General features: G+C 54.9%; 7 protein-coding genes across 7 annotated transcripts; 3 read left to right on the forward strand and 4 right to left on the reverse strand.

Annotated features, from left to right (window-relative positions):
- Positions 1–519: 519 nt before the first annotated feature.
- E0L32_001393 (uncharacterized protein) lies at positions 520–1,916 on the reverse strand (the record flags this gene model as incomplete). Its single annotated transcript, XM_031135468.1, has 3 exons — positions 520–1,463; positions 1,524–1,662; positions 1,725–1,916. 3 exons carry the CDS (start codon positions 1,914–1,916, stop codon positions 520–522), a joined length of 1,275 nt encoding a protein of 424 aa, XP_030991907.1.
- A 926-nt stretch (positions 1,917–2,842) lies between these two features.
- E0L32_001394 (uncharacterized protein) lies at positions 2,843–5,567 on the forward strand (the record flags this gene model as incomplete). Its single annotated transcript, XM_031135469.1, has 3 exons — positions 2,843–2,947; positions 3,004–4,890; positions 4,947–5,567. 3 exons carry the CDS (start codon positions 2,843–2,845, stop codon positions 5,565–5,567), a joined length of 2,613 nt encoding a protein of 870 aa, XP_030991908.1.
- A 354-nt stretch (positions 5,568–5,921) lies between these two features.
- On the reverse strand, positions 5,922–6,724 carry E0L32_001395 (uncharacterized protein; the record flags this gene model as incomplete). Its single annotated transcript, XM_031135470.1, has 2 exons — positions 5,922–6,034; positions 6,127–6,724. 2 exons carry the CDS (start codon positions 6,722–6,724, stop codon positions 5,922–5,924), a joined length of 711 nt encoding a protein of 236 aa, XP_030991909.1.
- A 763-nt stretch (positions 6,725–7,487) lies between these two features.
- E0L32_001396 (uncharacterized protein) lies at positions 7,488–9,889 on the reverse strand (the record flags this gene model as incomplete). Its single annotated transcript, XM_031135471.1, has 4 exons — positions 7,488–7,689; positions 7,745–7,875; positions 7,938–9,758; positions 9,845–9,889. The coding sequence occupies 4 exons, from the start codon at positions 9,887–9,889 to the stop codon at positions 7,488–7,490; spliced, it is 2,199 nt and encodes a 732-aa protein (XP_030991910.1).
- Positions 9,890–10,423: 534 nt separating this feature from the next.
- Positions 10,424–11,690, forward strand: E0L32_001397 (uncharacterized protein; the record flags this gene model as incomplete). Its single annotated transcript, XM_031135472.1, has 4 exons — positions 10,424–10,456; positions 10,526–10,532; positions 10,599–10,912; positions 10,968–11,690. 4 exons carry the CDS (start codon positions 10,424–10,426, stop codon positions 11,688–11,690), a joined length of 1,077 nt encoding a protein of 358 aa, XP_030991911.1.
- A 790-nt stretch (positions 11,691–12,480) lies between these two features.
- E0L32_001398 (uncharacterized protein) lies at positions 12,481–16,211 on the forward strand (the record flags this gene model as incomplete). Its single annotated transcript, XM_031135473.1, has 3 exons — positions 12,481–13,247; positions 13,318–14,022; positions 14,543–16,211. 3 exons carry the CDS (start codon positions 12,481–12,483, stop codon positions 16,209–16,211), a joined length of 3,141 nt encoding a protein of 1,046 aa, XP_030991912.1.
- Positions 16,212–16,781: 570 nt separating this feature from the next.
- Positions 16,782–18,421, reverse strand: E0L32_001399 (uncharacterized protein; the record flags this gene model as incomplete). The annotated part of the gene is made up of 4 exons (XM_031135474.1): positions 16,782–16,919; positions 16,986–18,061; positions 18,144–18,246; positions 18,362–18,421. The coding sequence occupies 4 exons, from the start codon at positions 18,419–18,421 to the stop codon at positions 16,782–16,784; spliced, it is 1,377 nt and encodes a 458-aa protein (XP_030991913.1).
- Between the last annotated feature and the right edge of the window lie 1,029 nt (positions 18,422–19,450).

A 19,450-nucleotide genomic window follows, 5' to 3' on the forward strand; every position in this document is an offset into this window, starting at 1 on the left:
AGTTTGAAGGAAGTAAAGTTGCAGTAAAGAGAAGCCTTCAACAAGCTTAAGCACAGTCTGCACAGAGGACTTTTATACAGCCAGGCATGCCAAGCAACTACAATTGAGTGGCAAAACCACAGCCCGAGTTTTCGAGTTGCAGTGGTCATTGGCTGTAAACGCCTCCACTTAGTGCGCTGGCTCAGTGGCGCTTAGCACCATTCGGGAGGTTTCGGCGCTGGACCCTTTGGTGACTCAGCCCCTATCGAACCTAAGCAGTGGTTTTCTTCAAGAAGCAGTTGACTATTGACAATACCCCAGGTCTCTCAGACGTCTCTCAACCTGAGAGTTCAACAGTTGCAATTATCTCTCTTAACCAGGCAATGCATCCAAAGGAGATTATCTTGGCGAACAAATTCCACCTTAAACCAGTCTCTCCAATTTGCATAGTGACACCTTCTATTTCGATTTGTCACAACGGGCTCAACACATGCCCGAGCCGCGTGCGTAATTTACATGCTGAAATGGCCTCGTTGGGCTCTATAATTTGGCCTTCCTTGCCTCGTCCCTTGCCTCGTTGACCCAACCCATCCACTCGTCATCGATGAGTTGCTTCTCTCTTAAACTCTTCTTCCACCACGACTGGAGCTCCTCTTCCTCTGCACGCCACCGTTTCACCTCGGCCCCGATCCACGAAGCGGCAAACTCGGCACATTCCTTGGGCCGGTCCATTGCAACAAGATGTCCGACATCCTCCAAGACAGCCTCCTTGACTCTGCCTTCTTTCTCACCCCCACTCCCCCCGACGCCGGTACCAGTGAGTTCAAGCTTCTCTTTCCGTAGACTCGGGGTCGACATGGCACTAGTCCCGCCAAAGATGTATAGACAAGAGGGTCTGAGCTGTGGCAGTTGCATGGCCGTGTTTGGTGCTTCTGGTCGGTAGAACTTGCCACTGCCGAATTTCCAGATGTTCGAGTAAGTGATATCTGGGAGCTTGGACGAATCCATCTTTCTCTTTCCGTTTTCATCCACGGCCTGGTACAAAGGGCGTAGATATGTAAATACTTCCATGTGCTTGGTTGTCGTCAGAGTAGCTTTGCCTGCATCTTTTTCGTCGGGATAGAGAAGGGTGGGTGTGGTCCGGATACCATATTTGATCCAGGCATCAAGGACTCGGGGGTCCCACGACTGATAGAACTTTGACTTCTTGAAAGAATCCACAGCCTCTTGGTGGGAAGGCCAGAGGTCCCTTCGCTTCGCAGACAGTGACATTGGATCCATGCCGAATGACGGGCCCCGAGACGAGAAGTTCATCACAGGATCCATGAGAACGACCGCAGAGAGTAAACGAGGGTGCAGAAGCCCAAGGTGTGTGAGTGTGGTCGCGCCGAAAGAATGACCAACACCGACCAGAGGACGTGGCATCTCTGTCCGGAAGTGATTGATCATGTGTAACAGATCGCGGGAGTGATCAATCCATGAGGCTATAACATCTCAGTAAACACCACTTGAGGCCCGGAACGCAAAAGGGACAGGAGTCTTACGGTCGTTTCCGAGCTTGGATTCATTGATGATCCCGCTCTGTCCCTGGCATGCCACATCGGCTATCCAGATACTCCTTATCCTGAAACCATGCGTGGCGGATAACTTCAAAAGATCCTCCCACATTGGCTCATACAATTCCTTTTCGGTCGTCCGTGATCAGCCAGAGGGTCAGGATTGGGCCGAGTCGCTCGCAAACATACCTTGGGAAAGCCATTTGCATGTGCGCCAATGATGGTGACATCTCCAGGCTGAGGGTTTGGGTTATTCTTCGGAATGTACTGTTTGACTGCGAGATACAGGACCTCTTCTTGAGAATGCGCCGTAGCTCGAGGATATTCGCGAATATGTTGAGCCTCAACAACGTGCTCCCTGATCTCGAAGGAGGACGACATGTTGTAAGCACTCACAACCCGCTCCACAGTGAACTAGAGCCAATCAAACTTTCAAGGAGATAAGGACAGGGAAGGACCAGGGAACAATAATCAATTGATCGTGTATGTTTTCCTCGAGGCAATGGTCTTGGTTTTGACTTCTTGGAAACAAAAAGTATTGACACGGGAGAGATAGTTGCCAGCGCTGAGACAGTCAAGCTTGGCTGCCGAGGTATCCTCGCGTGTTGGCTGAGCCGATGCGGCAATTCGTGGAGCCATTCTGCTCACCCGGGGCTATCTATTTCCCCGGATTTCAAGCAGGGCTAATCAGCAGTGCACGATGAACATTGAACTATTTCTTTAATGGCATACAGCACCCCGAAACTACAATGAAAGAGGGCCGGAATTTGAGATAATCGAGGCGATCAAAGCACACCTTATGTTGATTTCTTTCCCCTACCCTAGGTACTCGATAAATGTAAATGCAATCAATTGACACTTGTGACGACGACAGGAGCACGGTGCTCTCAGGTAGCCACTGCGGGGGTTTGTAAAGTGTTTTGGCGCGCCGTCAGGTGACTCGCGTGGGCATTTCGCGCTGCCAATTTAGCGTGGTCCCGCCATTTAAGCACAAGCCAAAAAACGCGTCCGCGTACTTGGTGACCTGTTGAAGAGCTGACTTCCCTGTCAACAAATTCGCAGGGTTGCCTTATTTTCTGTTGCCCTCCCTCTTGTTCTTGCATAACGCATAACTTTCAACTTTGCTGGCATGCGAAACCAGGCACCCAATGCATAGAATCAGCTTTGAACAGAATCGACTTCAATTTCTGGATCAACCTTGCCTGCGCACCCGCCAACACCCTACCTGCGTTCCCTCCCGACTTCGTTTTTAACCCAACTAGGGTTCCGACTACTTGGAGGACTCTTTTGTTCGTCGGAGTTCAAGGATGGCGGCTGCTCCGGCTGGCGGCGATGGCGCCGATCTTCTCTTCAGTCTGTGCCTTATCGCCTTTGTCCCGAGCAGGTCTCTTCCTTCCAAGTCGATTGCAGAGGTATGTTCGTGTCGTGACGTAACTCTGGCGCAAAAGCTGATGTTTCTGTGTGCCAGCTCACGACGACTGTGAAGAAGTACGGCGCAGATGTGCTTGAGCCAGATGAGCATGGCCGCATTACTGTGTCCCAAGCCACACATATCATCTCAAATACGATCGATTTCGAAGAATACACCGAGGCAATGGCCATGATGGTGCCTGTTGTCACATCACACTGGATCACCAACTCTCTGAGCCGGAACAAGCAAGCTCAGATCCGACCTTTTTCCCCCGACCCGCGCATGATCTTCCATAATGTCAACCTCACATGTGCCGATATCCCCACTGTTGATAAAGAGGTCATCACTGGAGCCACACTTGCTTTGGGTGGCATGGAGTCTAAGGATCTATCCAGGCTAACCACGCATATTTGCGCCTTGTCAATAGATCATCCGAAATGCCAGCAAGCCGAGCTAAAGAAACTCAAGTGCAAGATCGTTCTGCCTCATTGGTTTGACGACTGCTTTAAGTTAGGCAAGAAGATTGACGAAAAACCGTACCTGCTCCCTGACCCAGAGATTCTCCGCGGCGAGTCAAAGGTAGATGTCGCAATCCCCCCTAGCGAACATCTCGAAGGGGCCACTACAGCACTGCCTGACGGGCCGCCATCCATGTTGCCTGGTACCAGGCAGAGACTGACTGTGTTTCGGAAGAAGAAAGTGTTGCTCTCCTGGGATCTCTCCATCAGCTCGAGGTTCCGCGATATTGTTACGGAGCTTGTCAAGAGCGGTGAAGGAGACATTGTTCGCGATGTTGATGAATGCGACATGTTCATTTGCCAGTATCGCGACGGCGAGCAGTACATCCGAGCAGCCCAACAGGGCAAGGACGTGGGCAATCTTGCATGGCTGTTCTATCTCATCACGCATGACGAGTGGTGCTCTCCACTACGTCGTCTGCTTCATTACCCCGTACCCAGAGATGGCATTCCGGGCTTCAAAGACATGAAAATCACCCTCTCCAACTATGGCGGAGAGGCCCGAATCTATCTCGAAAACCTGGTCACTGCTGCCGGAGCGACCTACACCAAGACGATGAAGTCAGATAATACGCATCTGATCACAGCAAGAGACAACAGCGAGAAGTGCCAGGCGGCGCGTGACTGGAATATCCACATGGTCAATCACCTCTGGATTGAGGAAAGCTATGCCAAATGCGAGGCTCAGACCTTGTCGAACCCGAAATACTCACACTTCCCCCCTCATACGCACCTTGGAGAGGTCATCGGTCAGATTTTCTTTGACGAGTCGAGACTGAGAAATCTATACTATCCTGGTGGAGACGACACGCTCGGCAACAAGGGCAAACGTAAGAGAAAGATCTTGGAGGCAGCGCAGGAGAACGCGTACTCGACCGGCCCGGCGGCAGGCATGGTCGTTGGCAGACAGGAGCACCAGGAAGTCGACGTCATGAGAGATGATGATGCCGAGTATGCGGACAAGACGATGAGCATTTTTGGAGTTCCCGCTCCTCCTCGCGACAAGCAGAACCTTGTCACTCCCGCCAAGGGCCGTCATGTCCGAAACGGCAAAGAGAATGATACCCCCACGGTTATGTCTAGTGGCAGTCGAAGTGCAAAGGACAAGGCCCTCTCTAAGCTCCACAATCTCGCTCCCGACATTGCGCTGTACGAAAAGGAGAAGAAACGATCAACCAAGGATGGCCATGCGCCTTGGGGTGGCAAACGTGCTGCGGACCAGTACGAAAAGGCGCAAGCCGCGGCGAAAAGCTCAAGCCCAGCGCTGCAGGGAGACGAGGAGGAAGAGGAGGAAGAGGAAGAGGATGTCGACGCTCAGCGTCCGAGCAAGAAACAGAAGACTGGGCTACCAGCAGTCGAGATGCGCGTGGTTCTCACTGGTTTCCAGCGGTGGGTTGGACACAGCGCCAAGGAGGAACACGAGAGGGTAAGTGATCGAGACACTCGTTGCCTTGACGGAACTGGGCTGACTCCAAGCAATAGAAAAAGCTTCGCAATATGGGCATCCAGATAGTCCAGGACAACCAGCCCTGCGACTATCTGGCAGCGCCTTTCATTGTTCGTACCATGAAGTTCTTGAAGGTCCTCGCAAGAGGGCCCGACGTCATCAGCTCTAAATTCATCGAAGCTGCTTTGGACTCAGGCAAGGTCCCCCCAATCAAGAAGTATCTCCTCAAGGACGAGGAGAATGAAGAAAAGTTCGACTTTGATCTCCAGAAGTCCATCGCCAGAGCAAGGGCCAACAAGGGACGCCTGTTGTGGAATGTACCGATATATTGCACGGCGGAGATCAAGAACGGTTACGAGAGCTACAAGGCGATCGCAGAGGCAAACAGTGCCATCTTCAAGTTGTATCGTGCCAGAAGTGGTACAACGATCAAGCCTACCACCGCCGAGGAGGACGGCGGTGCACCACCGGAACCAGTCTACCTGCTGAGCTGCCCATCACCCGCCGAGCGCCAGCTGTGGCCAAGGTTTGAGCAGATGGCGAGGCAGGGCAACATGGAGCCCCGAGTTGTTGCGCCAGACTGGCTGCTTGATGTTGCTATGAGACAGGAGATCACGTTTGACGAAAAGTATCTGTGCAAGAACTTCTGGTCTTGAGACATGGATGCATCATGGCAAAAGGGTTTTTGCACAGGCTTACAGGCGTTCAGGAGGTTCTTTGGACGATAGGCACCCGGCAGTGAGGTGCTCGGGAGGATGTTTGCTGTTTTACTATTTGGACGATCATGAGTTCGCGTTGTCTCAAGTTGATCATATCCATAATGCCCAATGTAAAACATAAATACAACAATGCTGCTGATCAAGGCCGCTCTTCCAAGAAAATCAATGTAAAGCATACCTCGTAACGAACATCGTGACCGTGTTGCCACTCCATAGTAACCTTCTATAACGCCGCTCTTACGCAGTCCAGAATCGCAACGCCATCAGCATGCCCCTCCTTGGCTTGGAGGTTTAGAAGAACTTAACACCCTGCGAGTCCCCGGAGCCAAAGATCTGCGCCTTCCCACGGTTCACCAGTATCTTAAGCGCTCTGTGCAACACGTCTCGGTCAAGGTCATGTAGTTCTGTAATGTTTCACGGGTCAGTAAGTCCCAAGATCTGGGAAGGGTCGAGAGAAAGAAGGATATAGAGGGGGGCCGGGATGGGAGGGACTCACCGGTGCCTCTCGTCCCCTCGCCCTCCGCAATCTCATAGAGCGTCAAGACGGCGCCCTTCTGTGCCGTGTCGTCCACCCAGTCCTCGATCATCGCAGCCCACTGCTCCGGCGTGTGCCACCAGATCCACGCCAGGTCCTTCTGCCCGCCGCCCGTCTCGTCGATCCACTCGGCCGCGCCGTGGCGGTGCATGTAGTCGACGACCTCGCGCGCGTCGTCGGGGAACAGCCGCCGCTTCACGCGCCGGTTGGCAAACAGCTCGACGGCCGGCTCGGCGATGTTATCACCGGCGCCACCGTCGGCGTTGGCGGCGGCGGCGGCCACGGTGGTGGCAGCTTCGGACGTGCCGCCGGCCCCCGTGGGATTGGGGAGGCCGGGCAGGGAGGCCGGGGCGGCGGCCGAGACGCGCAGCTTGAAGATGCGGTGGTGGGCGCAGTAGGACTGGACGAGGGCGGACCACTTGACGAACTGGGTGTGGCGGGTCGTCTTGTTGGGCTGGATGGTGAAGAAGGGCGGGAACGAGTACTCGCGCGGCCACTGGAAGGTGCTCGGGGCGGCGCTGCTCGCCGTGTCCGCGCCGGTCCGGCTATCGCTGGCCATTACAATGGAAGTGTGCCGCTGATGTTGTTTTTGTGTATTCTTGCTGAGATGAAGCAAGTGATGATGGATGCAAGTATGGATGTGGGGGGATGAAAGGCCTTGGCCTTTTTAAGCTGCGGATTGAGAATGCTTTGGTCTCCTAGCAGCACTGTTTGAGGTGAGAAGTAATGAGGCAGTATCGAGCCTTGAAGAAATTTGTACAGATAGTTGGATTATTCAACGTCCAGGCAGCCCTTTTAAGTTGAATATATCCGTATCTTGATATTCGTGGGTGTGAGTTGCTGGAGTTGTGAAGGTTTAGTGGGTCGTGACCTCCCGTACCAGTATTTACTTTGCGACTCCGATCTCGACCATGGTCGGAGATCCGTGGATCATAGGAAATCACCTCGGTGCTTTGCAGAGGTGGCACCTTGGATTAAGAATACCCCCGTTAAATATATGCTCTATTCAGAAGGCTCAACCGGTTATCCCATCCCATAGGCATGAAAACGTGGACGTCTTTGCGAGGGCTAGAGCAATCCCCGTTCCAAGAGCGATGAAAGCACATAAAGCGGTTGTTATGATTTGCGCATATACAATGTCTATCAATCCTCGTTCAATCATTAAAGACCCAAGTCCTTCAAGCATGAGAATATCGTCAAAAGCAAGTACGACCGCCCCCTGACATGTATGCTTCAAAGCTCCTCTCAACGCCCAGCAAGCTTCGCTCTGAACAAATGCATCTAAAACACAAAGTGGGAAAAAGTCGCGAGGGCAACTCTTCCTAAACATCCATAGCACGGGTATCATCTTTCAAGTCGTCGCTTCCCAGCTCCTTCTCCAGTTCATCGGCCACGAACCACTCGTAGTCCTCGAGGTTTTTCTGCACATGCATCTTGAACTTGACAACGTCATTCAGCATGCGCATGATCTCAGTGTGAAGCTCCTCACGGAGAGCGTTGGCCCGAAGCTCAAGCTGCTCGTATCTGCAGGCATCGAATTAGCAGGTTGTAGGAATGTTGGGCAGGTCATTGAACTTACTCGATGCTGGTGTTCATCTCGCGTTGCTCCATCAACTGGACGGACTCGGAGAGGCTTGTTCGCATCTTGGCTAGATCCTTCTCCATCTTCTCAATCTGGGCGTCCGAGGCCATTCGTTGTGCGGTTGTGACCTAGATAGTGTGCGTGTTAGTAAGACGGGGACGGAGTGAAAGGGAGACGAAGAGCGTCATACCTCTTTGGTCTTCTCATGCTCTTGTTCTGCCGCGCGTACACGGTGCTCGAGTGCCTCGACCTCATTACGCTTGTCCTCCATCGCCTCCTTAATATTGTCCAGGAGGTCGTGGTCTTTCATCATGTTCTCCATGGCAACGCTCCGTCTTTCCGAGATCTCCTTCCTAAGAGCGAGGAAGTTGTTCTTAACCTGTCCTCGAAGATCTAGATTCAGGATGTGTGCGGGTTGATAGCCGGTGATTGGATCAACCAGCAGCCGCTCGTTCTCCATGCTTCCAGCGCCGGCTGAGCCCTGCAGCTGTGAGGACGTGAAGCTCGGTCCATCATTGACAGTGACTTGCAGCTCAAAATTCCTTCCTTTGGCGTTGACAGCCGTGGACGGAATCAGCCCAATCTGGTACGCCACCGTGTTGTATCTGTCGACCAGTCGCTCGAGATCGTCAAGTTTTCGGCTGGCTTCGACCTCCTTGTCAGCAACCTTCTTCTTGACCTCTTCCAAGCGTTGCGCTGCTGCCTCGATTCCTTTCTGCAAGCGTTCTCGCTCAGAGGTCATGCGGTCGATATCCGCCATACTGATACCCTGATCGTCAACAGCTTGCTGGAGTCCTCGTCTCTCCTCTTCAGCTTCGTGTAACTCTTGGTACAGTTTGTCAAGCTCCTCTTGGAGCAGCTGGGCCCGGGTCTCGTATTTCTCCGACCGTTGCACCGCCAATTGGTTGTACTCTTCGAATTTGACCTTGTCTTCCTCCATGATCTTGAAGTGATGATCGAGTACAGCAGGATCCGGAGTCGACTTCTCCAGGTCTTCAATCTCTTTGAGCAGTCGCTGGTTCTCTGCCTCGAGGATGTCGAGTTCTTCCTGATAGCGGGAGTTGGATCGGTCGAAAGCCTTGGCCATGGACTCAACATGAGGCGCCAGGACCTTGCCTGCATCTTCGTCTGCAATGTCGTCATCCATTGCTAGCCAGTCCTTGTATGCTTGTCCAAGGAAGTCGAAGATGATATGATCAGCCGCCACATCGAGACCAGCCTCGACACAGACATCGTCGTATCGGTGGCAGGAGTAGCCCTCTAGCATCTGAGCAAGCTGCATCATCCAGTGAAGCAGGCCCAAGAAGGTGCTCCAATTCTGGCCACCAACAGCGGCAATCTGGCTCTTGGTGATGCTCTTCTCATACGGATACCTCAGCTGCTTCAGCAGTGGCGGGACCTCTTGGTCGATGTTCTTTTGGAAACGATAACTCGGGTCGATGCGGTGATACAGCCACTGGAACATGTAGTTGAAGTCCTTTTGTGTGGGCGATTTGATGAAGTTCTGCGACAAGACGTGCTTCATCTCCATCTCGAAGTTGTGCTGCGCCAGGTACTCGAGCAGCTCCTGTCCTATGCGAGCTTGGTACGATCTGTCCTTGAGCGGTCGTGGGTCGCGAGGAACTCCTGCTGCCTGGGGCGCCTGCTGGAAGAAGCTCTGATGTCCCACCATGGCTCCTCCCATGGACGGTCTCGCCTTATAGACGCTGCTCCGCCGCTCGCCGTCAGTCGATGCCCGACCAGGCAGGTTGCCTGGCGCATAGGATCGAAGCGCATTATTCTGGTGAGACGATCGTTTAACGGACGAGAGGCCAATGTCTGCCAAGTTGGTGCCCGAGGACGATCGCTGAAAAAGGGGCTGGCTGGGTCGCGACATGGCTAGAGACTGCCTGGACCCTGACATCGAGCGAGCATGGCCGGTTGAGTAGGGTGCCGCGTGGACAGAACTAGATCGCTTCATGGCAGAAGGGGGCTGCGGAATCGAAGAATTCATATTGATACCTCCGAGAGTCTGCGCGAAAGGTTCGTCAGTTCATCAGAAACGAGTCCAAGCAGTCCTCCGCACTGAGGCAGGGCATAGGGACCAAAAGCGCGTACCTCACGAGGGCGCCGGACGCTCCAAAGTCCGGTATCCTGCGACATTGCAGGTGATGTTTTTATAGTCGCGGCGGGTTTTTGCGCAACAGGCTACTCGGGCCTTTTATTGCGTTTGAGAATTTGATCGTGCGGGCAGTCGATTTGGTTATTGGATCGCGGATTTCGCAAGTCGCATTGGGCGGCGCAAGGACTGGGCATCGCAGAAGAGACCCGTTGCTGAGAAAGAAGGTAAACAGAGGGCGCTGCTCGACGTGATTGGCCAAGGGAAAACCAATCTAAACAATCCAAGCAACCCTTGTCTGCCAAGGCGACTTTATTGTCGTTCGCACGTGATTCGCTTCTCCCTCGGACAAATGGTCCGTGCACGCGAGGTCCAGTCGCGGTGCCTCGGCTCCAACCGGCCTCCTCCATTTTCCTGGGGTAAGGCGTAGAGGCTCTGATGCCATCAGTCGGCAATTCTGTCCATCCCTCTCTCTGCCTTTCAGTGCAACAGCATTTGTGTATCTCACCAAGAAGCACCAGCAAGACTGTGTCACACCCGGCCATGAGGTGAGAGCACATCGGCTCTTCACAGTCAATATGGTCATTCGCGAGGATCTCGTCGTCTCGGCGGTAAGTTGATCTTGATCCCGGGTCAAATTGATAACAACCTTTTGCACAAGTCGCTAACTCCTTTCCCAGGCTCAGTGTGAGTAGTGCTCTTTTCGTTATATTCAGATTGAGAATGAGATCGATAGTCTGACAGGCAACACAGTTCTCCAAGATCCCAGCGTCGCATCGTCACCCGTCGAGAATCGAATTGCCTTCCTCCAAGCCAAGAACTTGACCCAAGAAGAAGTCAGCGCAGCCATGGCTCGGGCATCTTCGGACTCGGGCGCCCCTCCTTCCTATCCGCCTGCACCCCCGGCATCATATCCTCGCGGACAGCAGCCGCCGTACTATGGCCAGTACCCGCCGTACGCGTGGCAGCCACCACCTCAAGAGCCCCCCAGAAGGGACTGGAGGGACTGGTTCATCGTTGCCACGGTCGCCGGTGGTGTAAGCTACGGCCTATACTCTCTTACCAAGGTACGCGCTCCATATTACTGAAAATTACCTTGATCACACGACTCACATGGCACAGCGCTATATCTACCCTCTCGTCGCTCCTCCAACCCCCGAGCGCCTCGAGCAGGACAAGAAGTCGATTGATGAGCAATTCGAGCGGGCTTTTGGACTGGTTGAGCAGCTAGCAAAGGACACCGAGGCGCTCAAGGCGGCCGAGAAGGACCGAACAGAACGCCTGGATGCCGCATTGGCAGATTTGGAGAGCACCCTGAGCGAGCTCAAGTCGGCCAACAGGCGTAGAGAGGATGACGCCAACCGAGTCAGGGACGATGTGCAGAGCCTGAAGAACTCCCTGCCCAGAGCCATGGACGCTCAAAAGGAGCAGACTGACAACAGGATGAAGGAGCTCAACACGGAGCTCAAGAGTCTGAAGACCTTGATCAGTCAGCGCATGGCACCTGCTGGCCCATCGTCCTCGGCTCCGGCCCCTGCCCCAACGACTGGCGGATATCTTCGTGCTTCAAGCGCCGTCCCTCCGACAGCCTCGTCCGACACATCAACCACCCCCGTCAACGGTACTGAGAGCTCAGAGCCAGCCACCAGTACACAAGAAGAGCCATCCAAGCCGCGTGACTACACCGGCTACGTCGCCAGTCTCGGCCGCAGCTCCCCTTTCAGCAGCGGCATGCCCATGTCGAAAGCTTCGATTCCCGATTGGCAGAAGCCAAAGGCTCCTCAGGCCTCTGTCTCAACCCCTGAAGCTGAGAGCAGCGCTGCCCAAGCCTCCGGCAGCAACTGATCGGACGTCAGGTTTATTCATATTATTACGCATAGGAGTTGGGAATTGAGCATTGTATATTATGGACGGCATGGGAAGACAAACAGCAAACATAGGGAGATTTTTTTGTGTTAATACAGCACCTGCACTCAAGGCAGGCGGATTTCCTATAGATTTACACTCGAAGTCGTTGACTCTCATGGTCCAAGTCATGGAAACTGTATTGTATTGGAGCCCAACTTGCATCCGTTCTCTCATTTTAACATGTGACGTATGGCACAAGGTCATTGTGAGAGATGTTGCTTTACCTCGATTTGCGTGTGAGAAGATGGATTCCCTGACGTACTAGTACACGCATTTTACCGTCAACATCTTTATTAGCCATTGAAGTGTTGAGGTCATCGCTGGGTGGCCAAAGTAAACGTTCTAAAAAATGCCGGGTCGTGTCTCGGCCTTTAGCCCCCACACAATTCTAATTGTGCCGAGGCACACTGAGAAATGGTTGTCCCTGAGCGATGCGCAGGCCTTTGACAGAATTCTTGAATGGATCTCAGGTCAACGTGGGCAACGTGGGTCCTGGTTCCAGTGAAGGATATGCTAGAGACATTTCTGGCATGGTCTCGGGGTGTTAATAGATGAGGGTGTGGTATGTAAATTGCAACAATCTGTACCCCAGATTTCGATATCTCCCTTTGACACTTGCGTTCATTTTAGATGGTTCCTACGCCGAATACTGCAAACCGTTACACATATCCCCCCTCCTACATACCTTGATCGCTACCTTTGTTATTATACTGGCCCACGAGCTACCATGTCTTCCGTCTCTGACGAGACAGCCAAGGCCGAGAGGTCCGGGTTCAAGACCTCCAACCTCAGCATGGCTCTTGAATTCCTGCCCAAGGTCCCCATGGTGTCTTACACGGCGCTGGTGCATACCTTGCGCCTTACGAAACAGTCGAAATATTGGGACCTCCGCACTGCCCTGACCGTCTCCGTTGTGCGGTCTTTTATGACGCCTTCCAAACCTCTGAGTATCTCCGCCACTCAGAAGCTGCTCAACAAGGACCCGGGCATCAAGGGCAGGATATGGGTGAGCAAGTACGCCTCTCCAGCGCCGCCAGAAACGGGCGTGCGAGAGGCGTTATTACGGGCCATCGAGGGGTTGCAAGTCCCGTCATCAACAAAGGTGGATGTTCGGCTTCCTGATCTTGTGGCCGTTGAAGCGGAGTGGACTGGCTACAGGGAGTATGCTACCCCCAAGTCGGTGCTGCCCGCAATCTCAGAGAAGGAGAAGTACATGGAGATGATGAAGGAATGCAAGAAGCCCACCACAGTGCTATACTTTCACGGCGGTGCATACTACCTCATGAGCCCGGCAACACACAGGCCGACGACCAAGAAAATCGCCAAGCTCACTGGAGGCCGTTGCTACTCAGTGGGCTATCGGCTGGCACCGCAGCATCCCTTCCCGGCGGCTCTCATGGATGCTCTGGTCGCGTATTTGACCTTGCTGTATCCTCCAACTGGCGCTTTCCACGAGGCTGTCAAGCCTGAACATATCGTGTTTGCAGGAGACAGGTAAGCCTCATGCCCATCATGCGTCCTGTGTGTCGCTCGTGAATAAAGCTAACATGGGGTTGGTTGACAGTGCTGGTGGAAATCTGAGCCTCGCCCTCTTGCAGACTCTTCTGGAGCTAAGGCGTCAAAACCTCAAAATTGCCTGGTTTGGGGAGGAGCGAGAAGTCCCTCTCCCTGCTGCGGTCGCCGTCAACTCGCCCTGGATGGACATGACGCACACCTCGCCATCCTGCTCTGCCAACGCAGACTACGACTACCTCCCGGCCTTGGCTCACGAAAACAGGGCCACCCCGCCGGCCTGTGACGCGTGGCCGGCGGTACCGCCGCGCAAGACGCTCTATGTGGACGATTCCATGGTCCTGCATCCTCTGGTCACCTTGCTCATGGCCCAGAGCTGGGAAGGATCACCCCCGGTGTGGATGTGTGGCGGGTGGGAGCTGCTGGCGGATGAGGGCAAATATGTGGCTGGCAAGATGCGTGATCAGGGGGTGACGGCGGTGTATGAGGAGTACGAGGCGATGCCCCACTGCTTTGCTCTTTTGTTCTCCCACCTCGCGGAATCTCGCCGGTGCTTTGAGAGTTGGACCGGCTTCGTGAAGCAGGCAGTCGAAGATCCTGCGGGCATCAAATCTAGGGCAACGACAGTGAAAGCCGTGACACTGGAGGAAGTCGATATGGGCCCAGGCGGGCTGGTCCCATACACGGAAGAGGAAATGAAGGAGAGACTTTACAAGTGGTGCGAGGAAAATACATCCTCGGAAGCGGTTGCGAAGCTGTAAGGCCGGCTGTCATCTCTTCCTATTTATTAGATACCCCTCTTGGCATGACGGGCTACATCATGAGAGTTGGAGTTTCCATGTCTTTATTTGAGGCGCACATATGTACCATGAACCAATTCCAATTGCATTAAGAATATAAACCATCCTAAAGGTACGTGAAGTGGAAAGCAAAGATGTGATTGGGAAAGGGTTGATCGGAATGGACAGTGAGACTTGAATAACACAACACTACAGACTAATATCCTCAATATGCAGTAACCAACAGTCTTCTAAGATCAGCTTCGAACCAGAACCTTTTTAATTGATGCTGTCCTAGGTATCTAGGCCTCCGGCAGATGTCGACAAGTACCGTCCCCCGGTTAAGCTCATGTGGGACCCCCGGACCCTGCCGGCCTTGGCTCTTAAAAGATTTAGTGCGGATGAGCCGACAAAACCACCAGTATCAACTACATCTCACTCTGCGCCGTTTTGAAGCCCAGCCTTCTGGTACACATACACAAAACCCGGGTTTTATAGCTTTGCCCGTCCATTCCTTTGGCTGCGAAGGGGCGTGTGCGTGGGAGAAAAGAGAGAGAGAAAGGGGCGGGCCCAAAACCCATCTACTTCAACGAACCCGAAGAAAAAAGAAAAGATGAACCGCCACCGCGCCGCCGTGTCCAAGATCGCCGCATCTGTGCGCGCCTTCTACGAGCGCGGCGAGCCCTACCGGGTCTACAAGGGCAGCTCCAACACGACGCGGCGGCTCGCGGCGGGGCCCGGCACGGGCGTCGACATCCGCGCGCTCGACAACGTGCTCTCGGTCGACGCCGCGCGGCGCACCGCCCTCGTCGAGCCCAACGTGCCCATGGACCGCCTCGTCGAGGCCACCCTGCCGCACGGCCTCGTCCCGCCCGTCGTCATGGAGTTCCCCGGCATCACGGCCGGCGGCGGGTTCGCGGGCACGGGCGGCGAGAGCAGCAGCTTCCGCCACGGCTACTTTGACGAGACGGTGCGGCGCGTCGAGATGGTGCTCGCCGACGGCGAGGTCGTCGAGGCCGAGAACCCCGCGCGGGCCGGCAGCGACAGCGCACACGCCGAGCTGTTCCGCGGCGCGGGCGGGGCCGTCGGCACGCTGGGCCTGACGACGCTGCTCGAGCTCGAGCTCGTCGAGGCCAAGAAGTACGTGCGCACGACGTACCGACGCACGCGCAGCGTCGCCGAGGCCATCGAGGCCGTCAAGACCGAGGTCGGCCGCGCCGGCAACGACTACGTCGACGGCATCCTCTTCTCCCGGGACCACGGCGCCGTCATCACGGGCCAGCTGACCGACGACAAGCCCGACGGCGTCGCGCCGCAGACCTTCTCGGGCGCCTGGGACCCCTGGTACTACATGCACGTGCAGTCCCGCACCGCCGGCGGTGGCGGCGGCAGCGATACCAACGACACCGTGACCGAGTACATCCCGCTGGCCGAGTACCTGTTCCGGTACGACCGCGGCGGGTTCTGGGTCGGCCGCGCCGCCTTCCGCTACTTCCAGCCCTGGGTGCCCTTCACCCGCCTCACGCGCTGGTTCCTCGACGACTTCCTGCACACGCGCATGCTCTACCGCGCCCTGCACGCCTCGGGCGAGGGCCGCATGATCGTGCAGGACCTGGCCCTGCCCTTCGCCACGGCCGAGCGCTTCGTCGACTACACGGCCCGCGAGCTGGGCATCTGGCCGCTGTGGCTGTGCCCGCTGCGGCGCCGCGACACGGGCCCGACCTTTCACCCCGTCACCCGGCGGGACACGGCGGACCCGTGCGACGAGACGCAGATGCTCAACATCGGCGTGTGGGGCGAGGGCCCCCGGCGGCAGGCCGAGTCGGTGGCCAAGAACAGGGCGCTCGAGGCCGAGCTGCGCGAGCTGGGCGGCATGAAGTGGCTGTACGCGCGGACGTACTACGACGAGGCCGAGTTCTGGGACGTGTACGGCGGCCGCGCCTGGTACGACGAGCTGCGCGCCAAGTACAGGGCCACCACGCTGCCGACCGTGTACGACAAGGTCAAGGTCAAGGAGGAGAAGGACCTGGGCCTGTGGGACAGGCTGAAGCTGAGACGGCCAATCGGCGGCCTGTACGGCATCTACAAGGGCATCCAGAGCAAGGACTACATGCTGCACAGAAACGCCACGTGGAAGTGGAAGGGGGAGCAGGAGCCAAAAGCTTGATGTGGCTTGTAATAGTTATTTTGTGTACTACTATTCCTTGTTATAGACATGAAAAGCCTTGCATATGTTGAGATAGATGGGTAGTTTAGTTAGGATAGATTTGTACATATATGTAACTGAACACTTGTATCACTCTCGGTGGCAAGGAATCTTTTCATCTCTCAGCGTAAGGTCCGAAGTCAATCTTCTCAAGTGATCCTACATGCCTAGTAATTGAAGGAGAAAGAAATCACTGAGAACCAGCAAGCTTTCCAAAATCATACGATTGACGCCACGCAAGTCATTTGATCAACGTTGTGCATCTATTATTATTCTAGGTAGCTGAGGTTTGGAGCATCTCTTATATACAGATGGTCTCAGCTTGCCCATCATCAAAGATTAGTCGAGAGGCTCCTGGTACGGAGGAGCTCTTGCTCGTCACATCATAATTCCATTCAGGCCAGACGCCGTTATTTTCTCATGCCGGTCGTCGTGTCATGTACCCGAGATTCGCTCTATCATCAGAACCCGAACCCTTTATCGTGTGTACTGTAAAGCAGTAAAACCCCCTTCTAGACCTCTATGCTGCGTTTAGGCCTTGACCGAGTAAGAGCGCTTGAACATGTCGTCGACCTGCTCGAGGTAGTAGGTGCCAGGAGTGATGGTAGACACATCGCCGACAGGGGTGAAGTTCTTCTGAAGGTGGGCCTTCTTGCGGAGCTCGCACATCTATGGAATGTTGTCAGTGGTTATTCATATAGGCGCATTGGGATCTTCCTTTCGGGCGCAACTCACATCGTCAAAGGTCTGGGGAGGAACAGCGCGGCGGGCAGCTAGCCTGTTGGGGAGGTCGAGGACCTTGCTCAGCTGCTCGGTGCTGCCGTTGACACGGAAGGAGCAGAAGCTGGCAGCCAGACCGGAGCCGTAGCTGAAAAGCGCGATGCGCTTGCCCTGAAGCGCAGCGCTGTCGACGTGGGCGATCAAGCTGGCGAGACCACCCCAGACGCTGGCGCAGTACATGTTACCGCACAGGGTGGCAACCTGGATGCCAGGGTTGACACGCTCCTGGAAGCGCTTCTTGGTCAGAGCCATGAAGGTCTTCTCAACGGTCTTGTCAGTCAGGGACTTCTTGTAGTCCATGTCGCGGAACTCAGGGGGGACATCGGCGAAGGCGGGGCTGTCGGGGTTGGCCAGGAAGTCGTGGTAGAGCAGACGGCCGTACGACTTGGCCACCAGCTTGCAGTTGGGAGAGTGGAAGGTCAGATAGTCGAAGCGGTCCAGAGGGGTCTTGCCGTCAGCGGCGGCGCCGTTGGCGTGGCCGTTGGCCTGACCCTTGGCGAGGAGGGCCTCGCGCTTACAGTAAGCGCGGTAAGCCGAGTCGAGAGCCTCGGTGTAGCAGGTGAGCGAGAAGTGGCCATCAACGTAGGGGTACTCGCTGGTGAAGTCGGGCTTGTAGAAGTCGTAGGCGTGCTGCATGTGGGTGCCACGGAGACCAGGCTCGGCAACGACGGGGGCATCCGGGCCAACCAGCATAGCAACAGCGCCGGCGCCACCAGTGGGACGAGCGTTGCCCTTGGCATAGAGGGCAATGTCGCCAGCAATGACAATGGCATCGCGGCCGTCCCAGGCAGACGACTCGATCCAGTTGACAGCGTTGAAGAAGGCGTTGGTGCCGCCGTAGCAAGCATTGATGGTGTCAACACCCTCGATGTTGGTGTTGTCGCCGAAGAGCTGCATAAGCACAGACTTGACCGACTTGGACTTGTCGAGGATGGTCTCGGTTCCGACCTCGAGACGTCCAATGGAGTTGGTGTCGATCTTGTACTTGTCGAGCAGGTTCTTGGTGGCGGTCAGGGCGAACGAGTAGATGTCTGTGAGGATTTGGGGCCGGGTTAGCTCACGCGCCTGTCGAAGCAGAGGAATTGCGCAGCAGGCAACGAGGGAAACACCAACCTTCACGGTCGTCGCAGAAGCTCATCTGGGTCTGGCCCAGACCAATGGTGTACTTGCCAGTGCTGGCACCGTCAAACTTCTCGAGCTCGGATTGCTCGACATACTGGATTGGCGGCCGGTGTTAGTTTTTGGTGGGGGAAAATGCGCGATCTCGGAGCAGCAGCAGCGAGGGGCCACCCTGCTCTCTCTGGACGGGGCAGAAGCGACACTGGACGTACCTGGCTGGGGAAGTAGATCTCAATGGCCTTGATGCCAATGTTCTGGGGACGGGAAGCCATTTTGGACAGAAAGTCGAGCAGTGTCTTGTGGGAAAAAACGCGTCTTCCTGTGGCGGATAGGGGATGTGTCTTTTGAGAGAAGGAGGAGTGGGAGGGTTGCCTGGGCGGCTGTAATAAAAGAACGGCGCAACTGTTAGCAGATCAGATTGGCAGATTAGCAGTTAGCTTCTTGTTTAGGTAGGTTAGTTGATGCCGCCGCCCACCGCCTAGGGGAGGTAATGGCAACTTCCACTTTCTGTCAGCTTTTTTTTTTTTTTTCTCTCTTGCCATGCAATGAAGAATTTGGTGGGGGAGGGCGACATGCAACCATGCAACATGAACCAACCGCACCGCCTTTCACCGCCGTTTTCCCAAGGTACCTATGCGGCGCTGTCTCTGCAGTGGCGGCCATGCTGTATGGCTTGAACCCTGACAGCTACCCCTCCAGACATGCATAATCAATGGGGAATATCGATCCAATGAGGTCTCTTACATGAATCTCTAGTCCTGAATCGACACTTCGTCGTCAGGTTCTTGTGAGAGGGCGTGAGGGGCTGTTGCTTGGTTTGTCACAGTGCGTTCAGTACTTTAGACAATAGACAATGCAATGACTGGGCGAGTGGGTTCGGATTGTCAAGTCGTGATGATGATGCCTCGTCGAGGGCGTCGACTTTATATGTCTTGCCGGCTGCAGCACTTGAGAACAAAGGCACAGGCGGCATCACATCACAACAGTCCAGGGAATAATAGGTCTGGGAGGGAGGTACTTGTAAGTTACCTGTGTGAGCGGGAATGGCATCGTCTAGAGCACCCTCGACTTCCCTACAGGGGGCAGTACTATGTCTGTCACTCGAGACCTCATTACCTATTGTTCCTTGTTATTGTTGTCAGGCTGCCGAGTTGTGACGTCTTGGCAGAATGTCGGGATAGCACAAGTCACCTCCGATTTCGTTTCTTGCTCCGCCCTTCTGTTGCGCCCTTTGGACCGATGCGAGGCAGGAAGCCTACTAGTTAGTTAGTTACCTCTACTGTACTGTTGACGAAAAGGCG

Source organism: Thyridium curvatum (assembly GCF_004353045.1).
Source record: "Thyridium curvatum strain D216 chromosome Unknown NODE_5_length_802575_cov_81.998223, whole genome shotgun sequence".
NCBI lineage: Eukaryota > Fungi > Ascomycota > Sordariomycetes > Thyridiales > Thyridiaceae > Thyridium > Thyridium curvatum.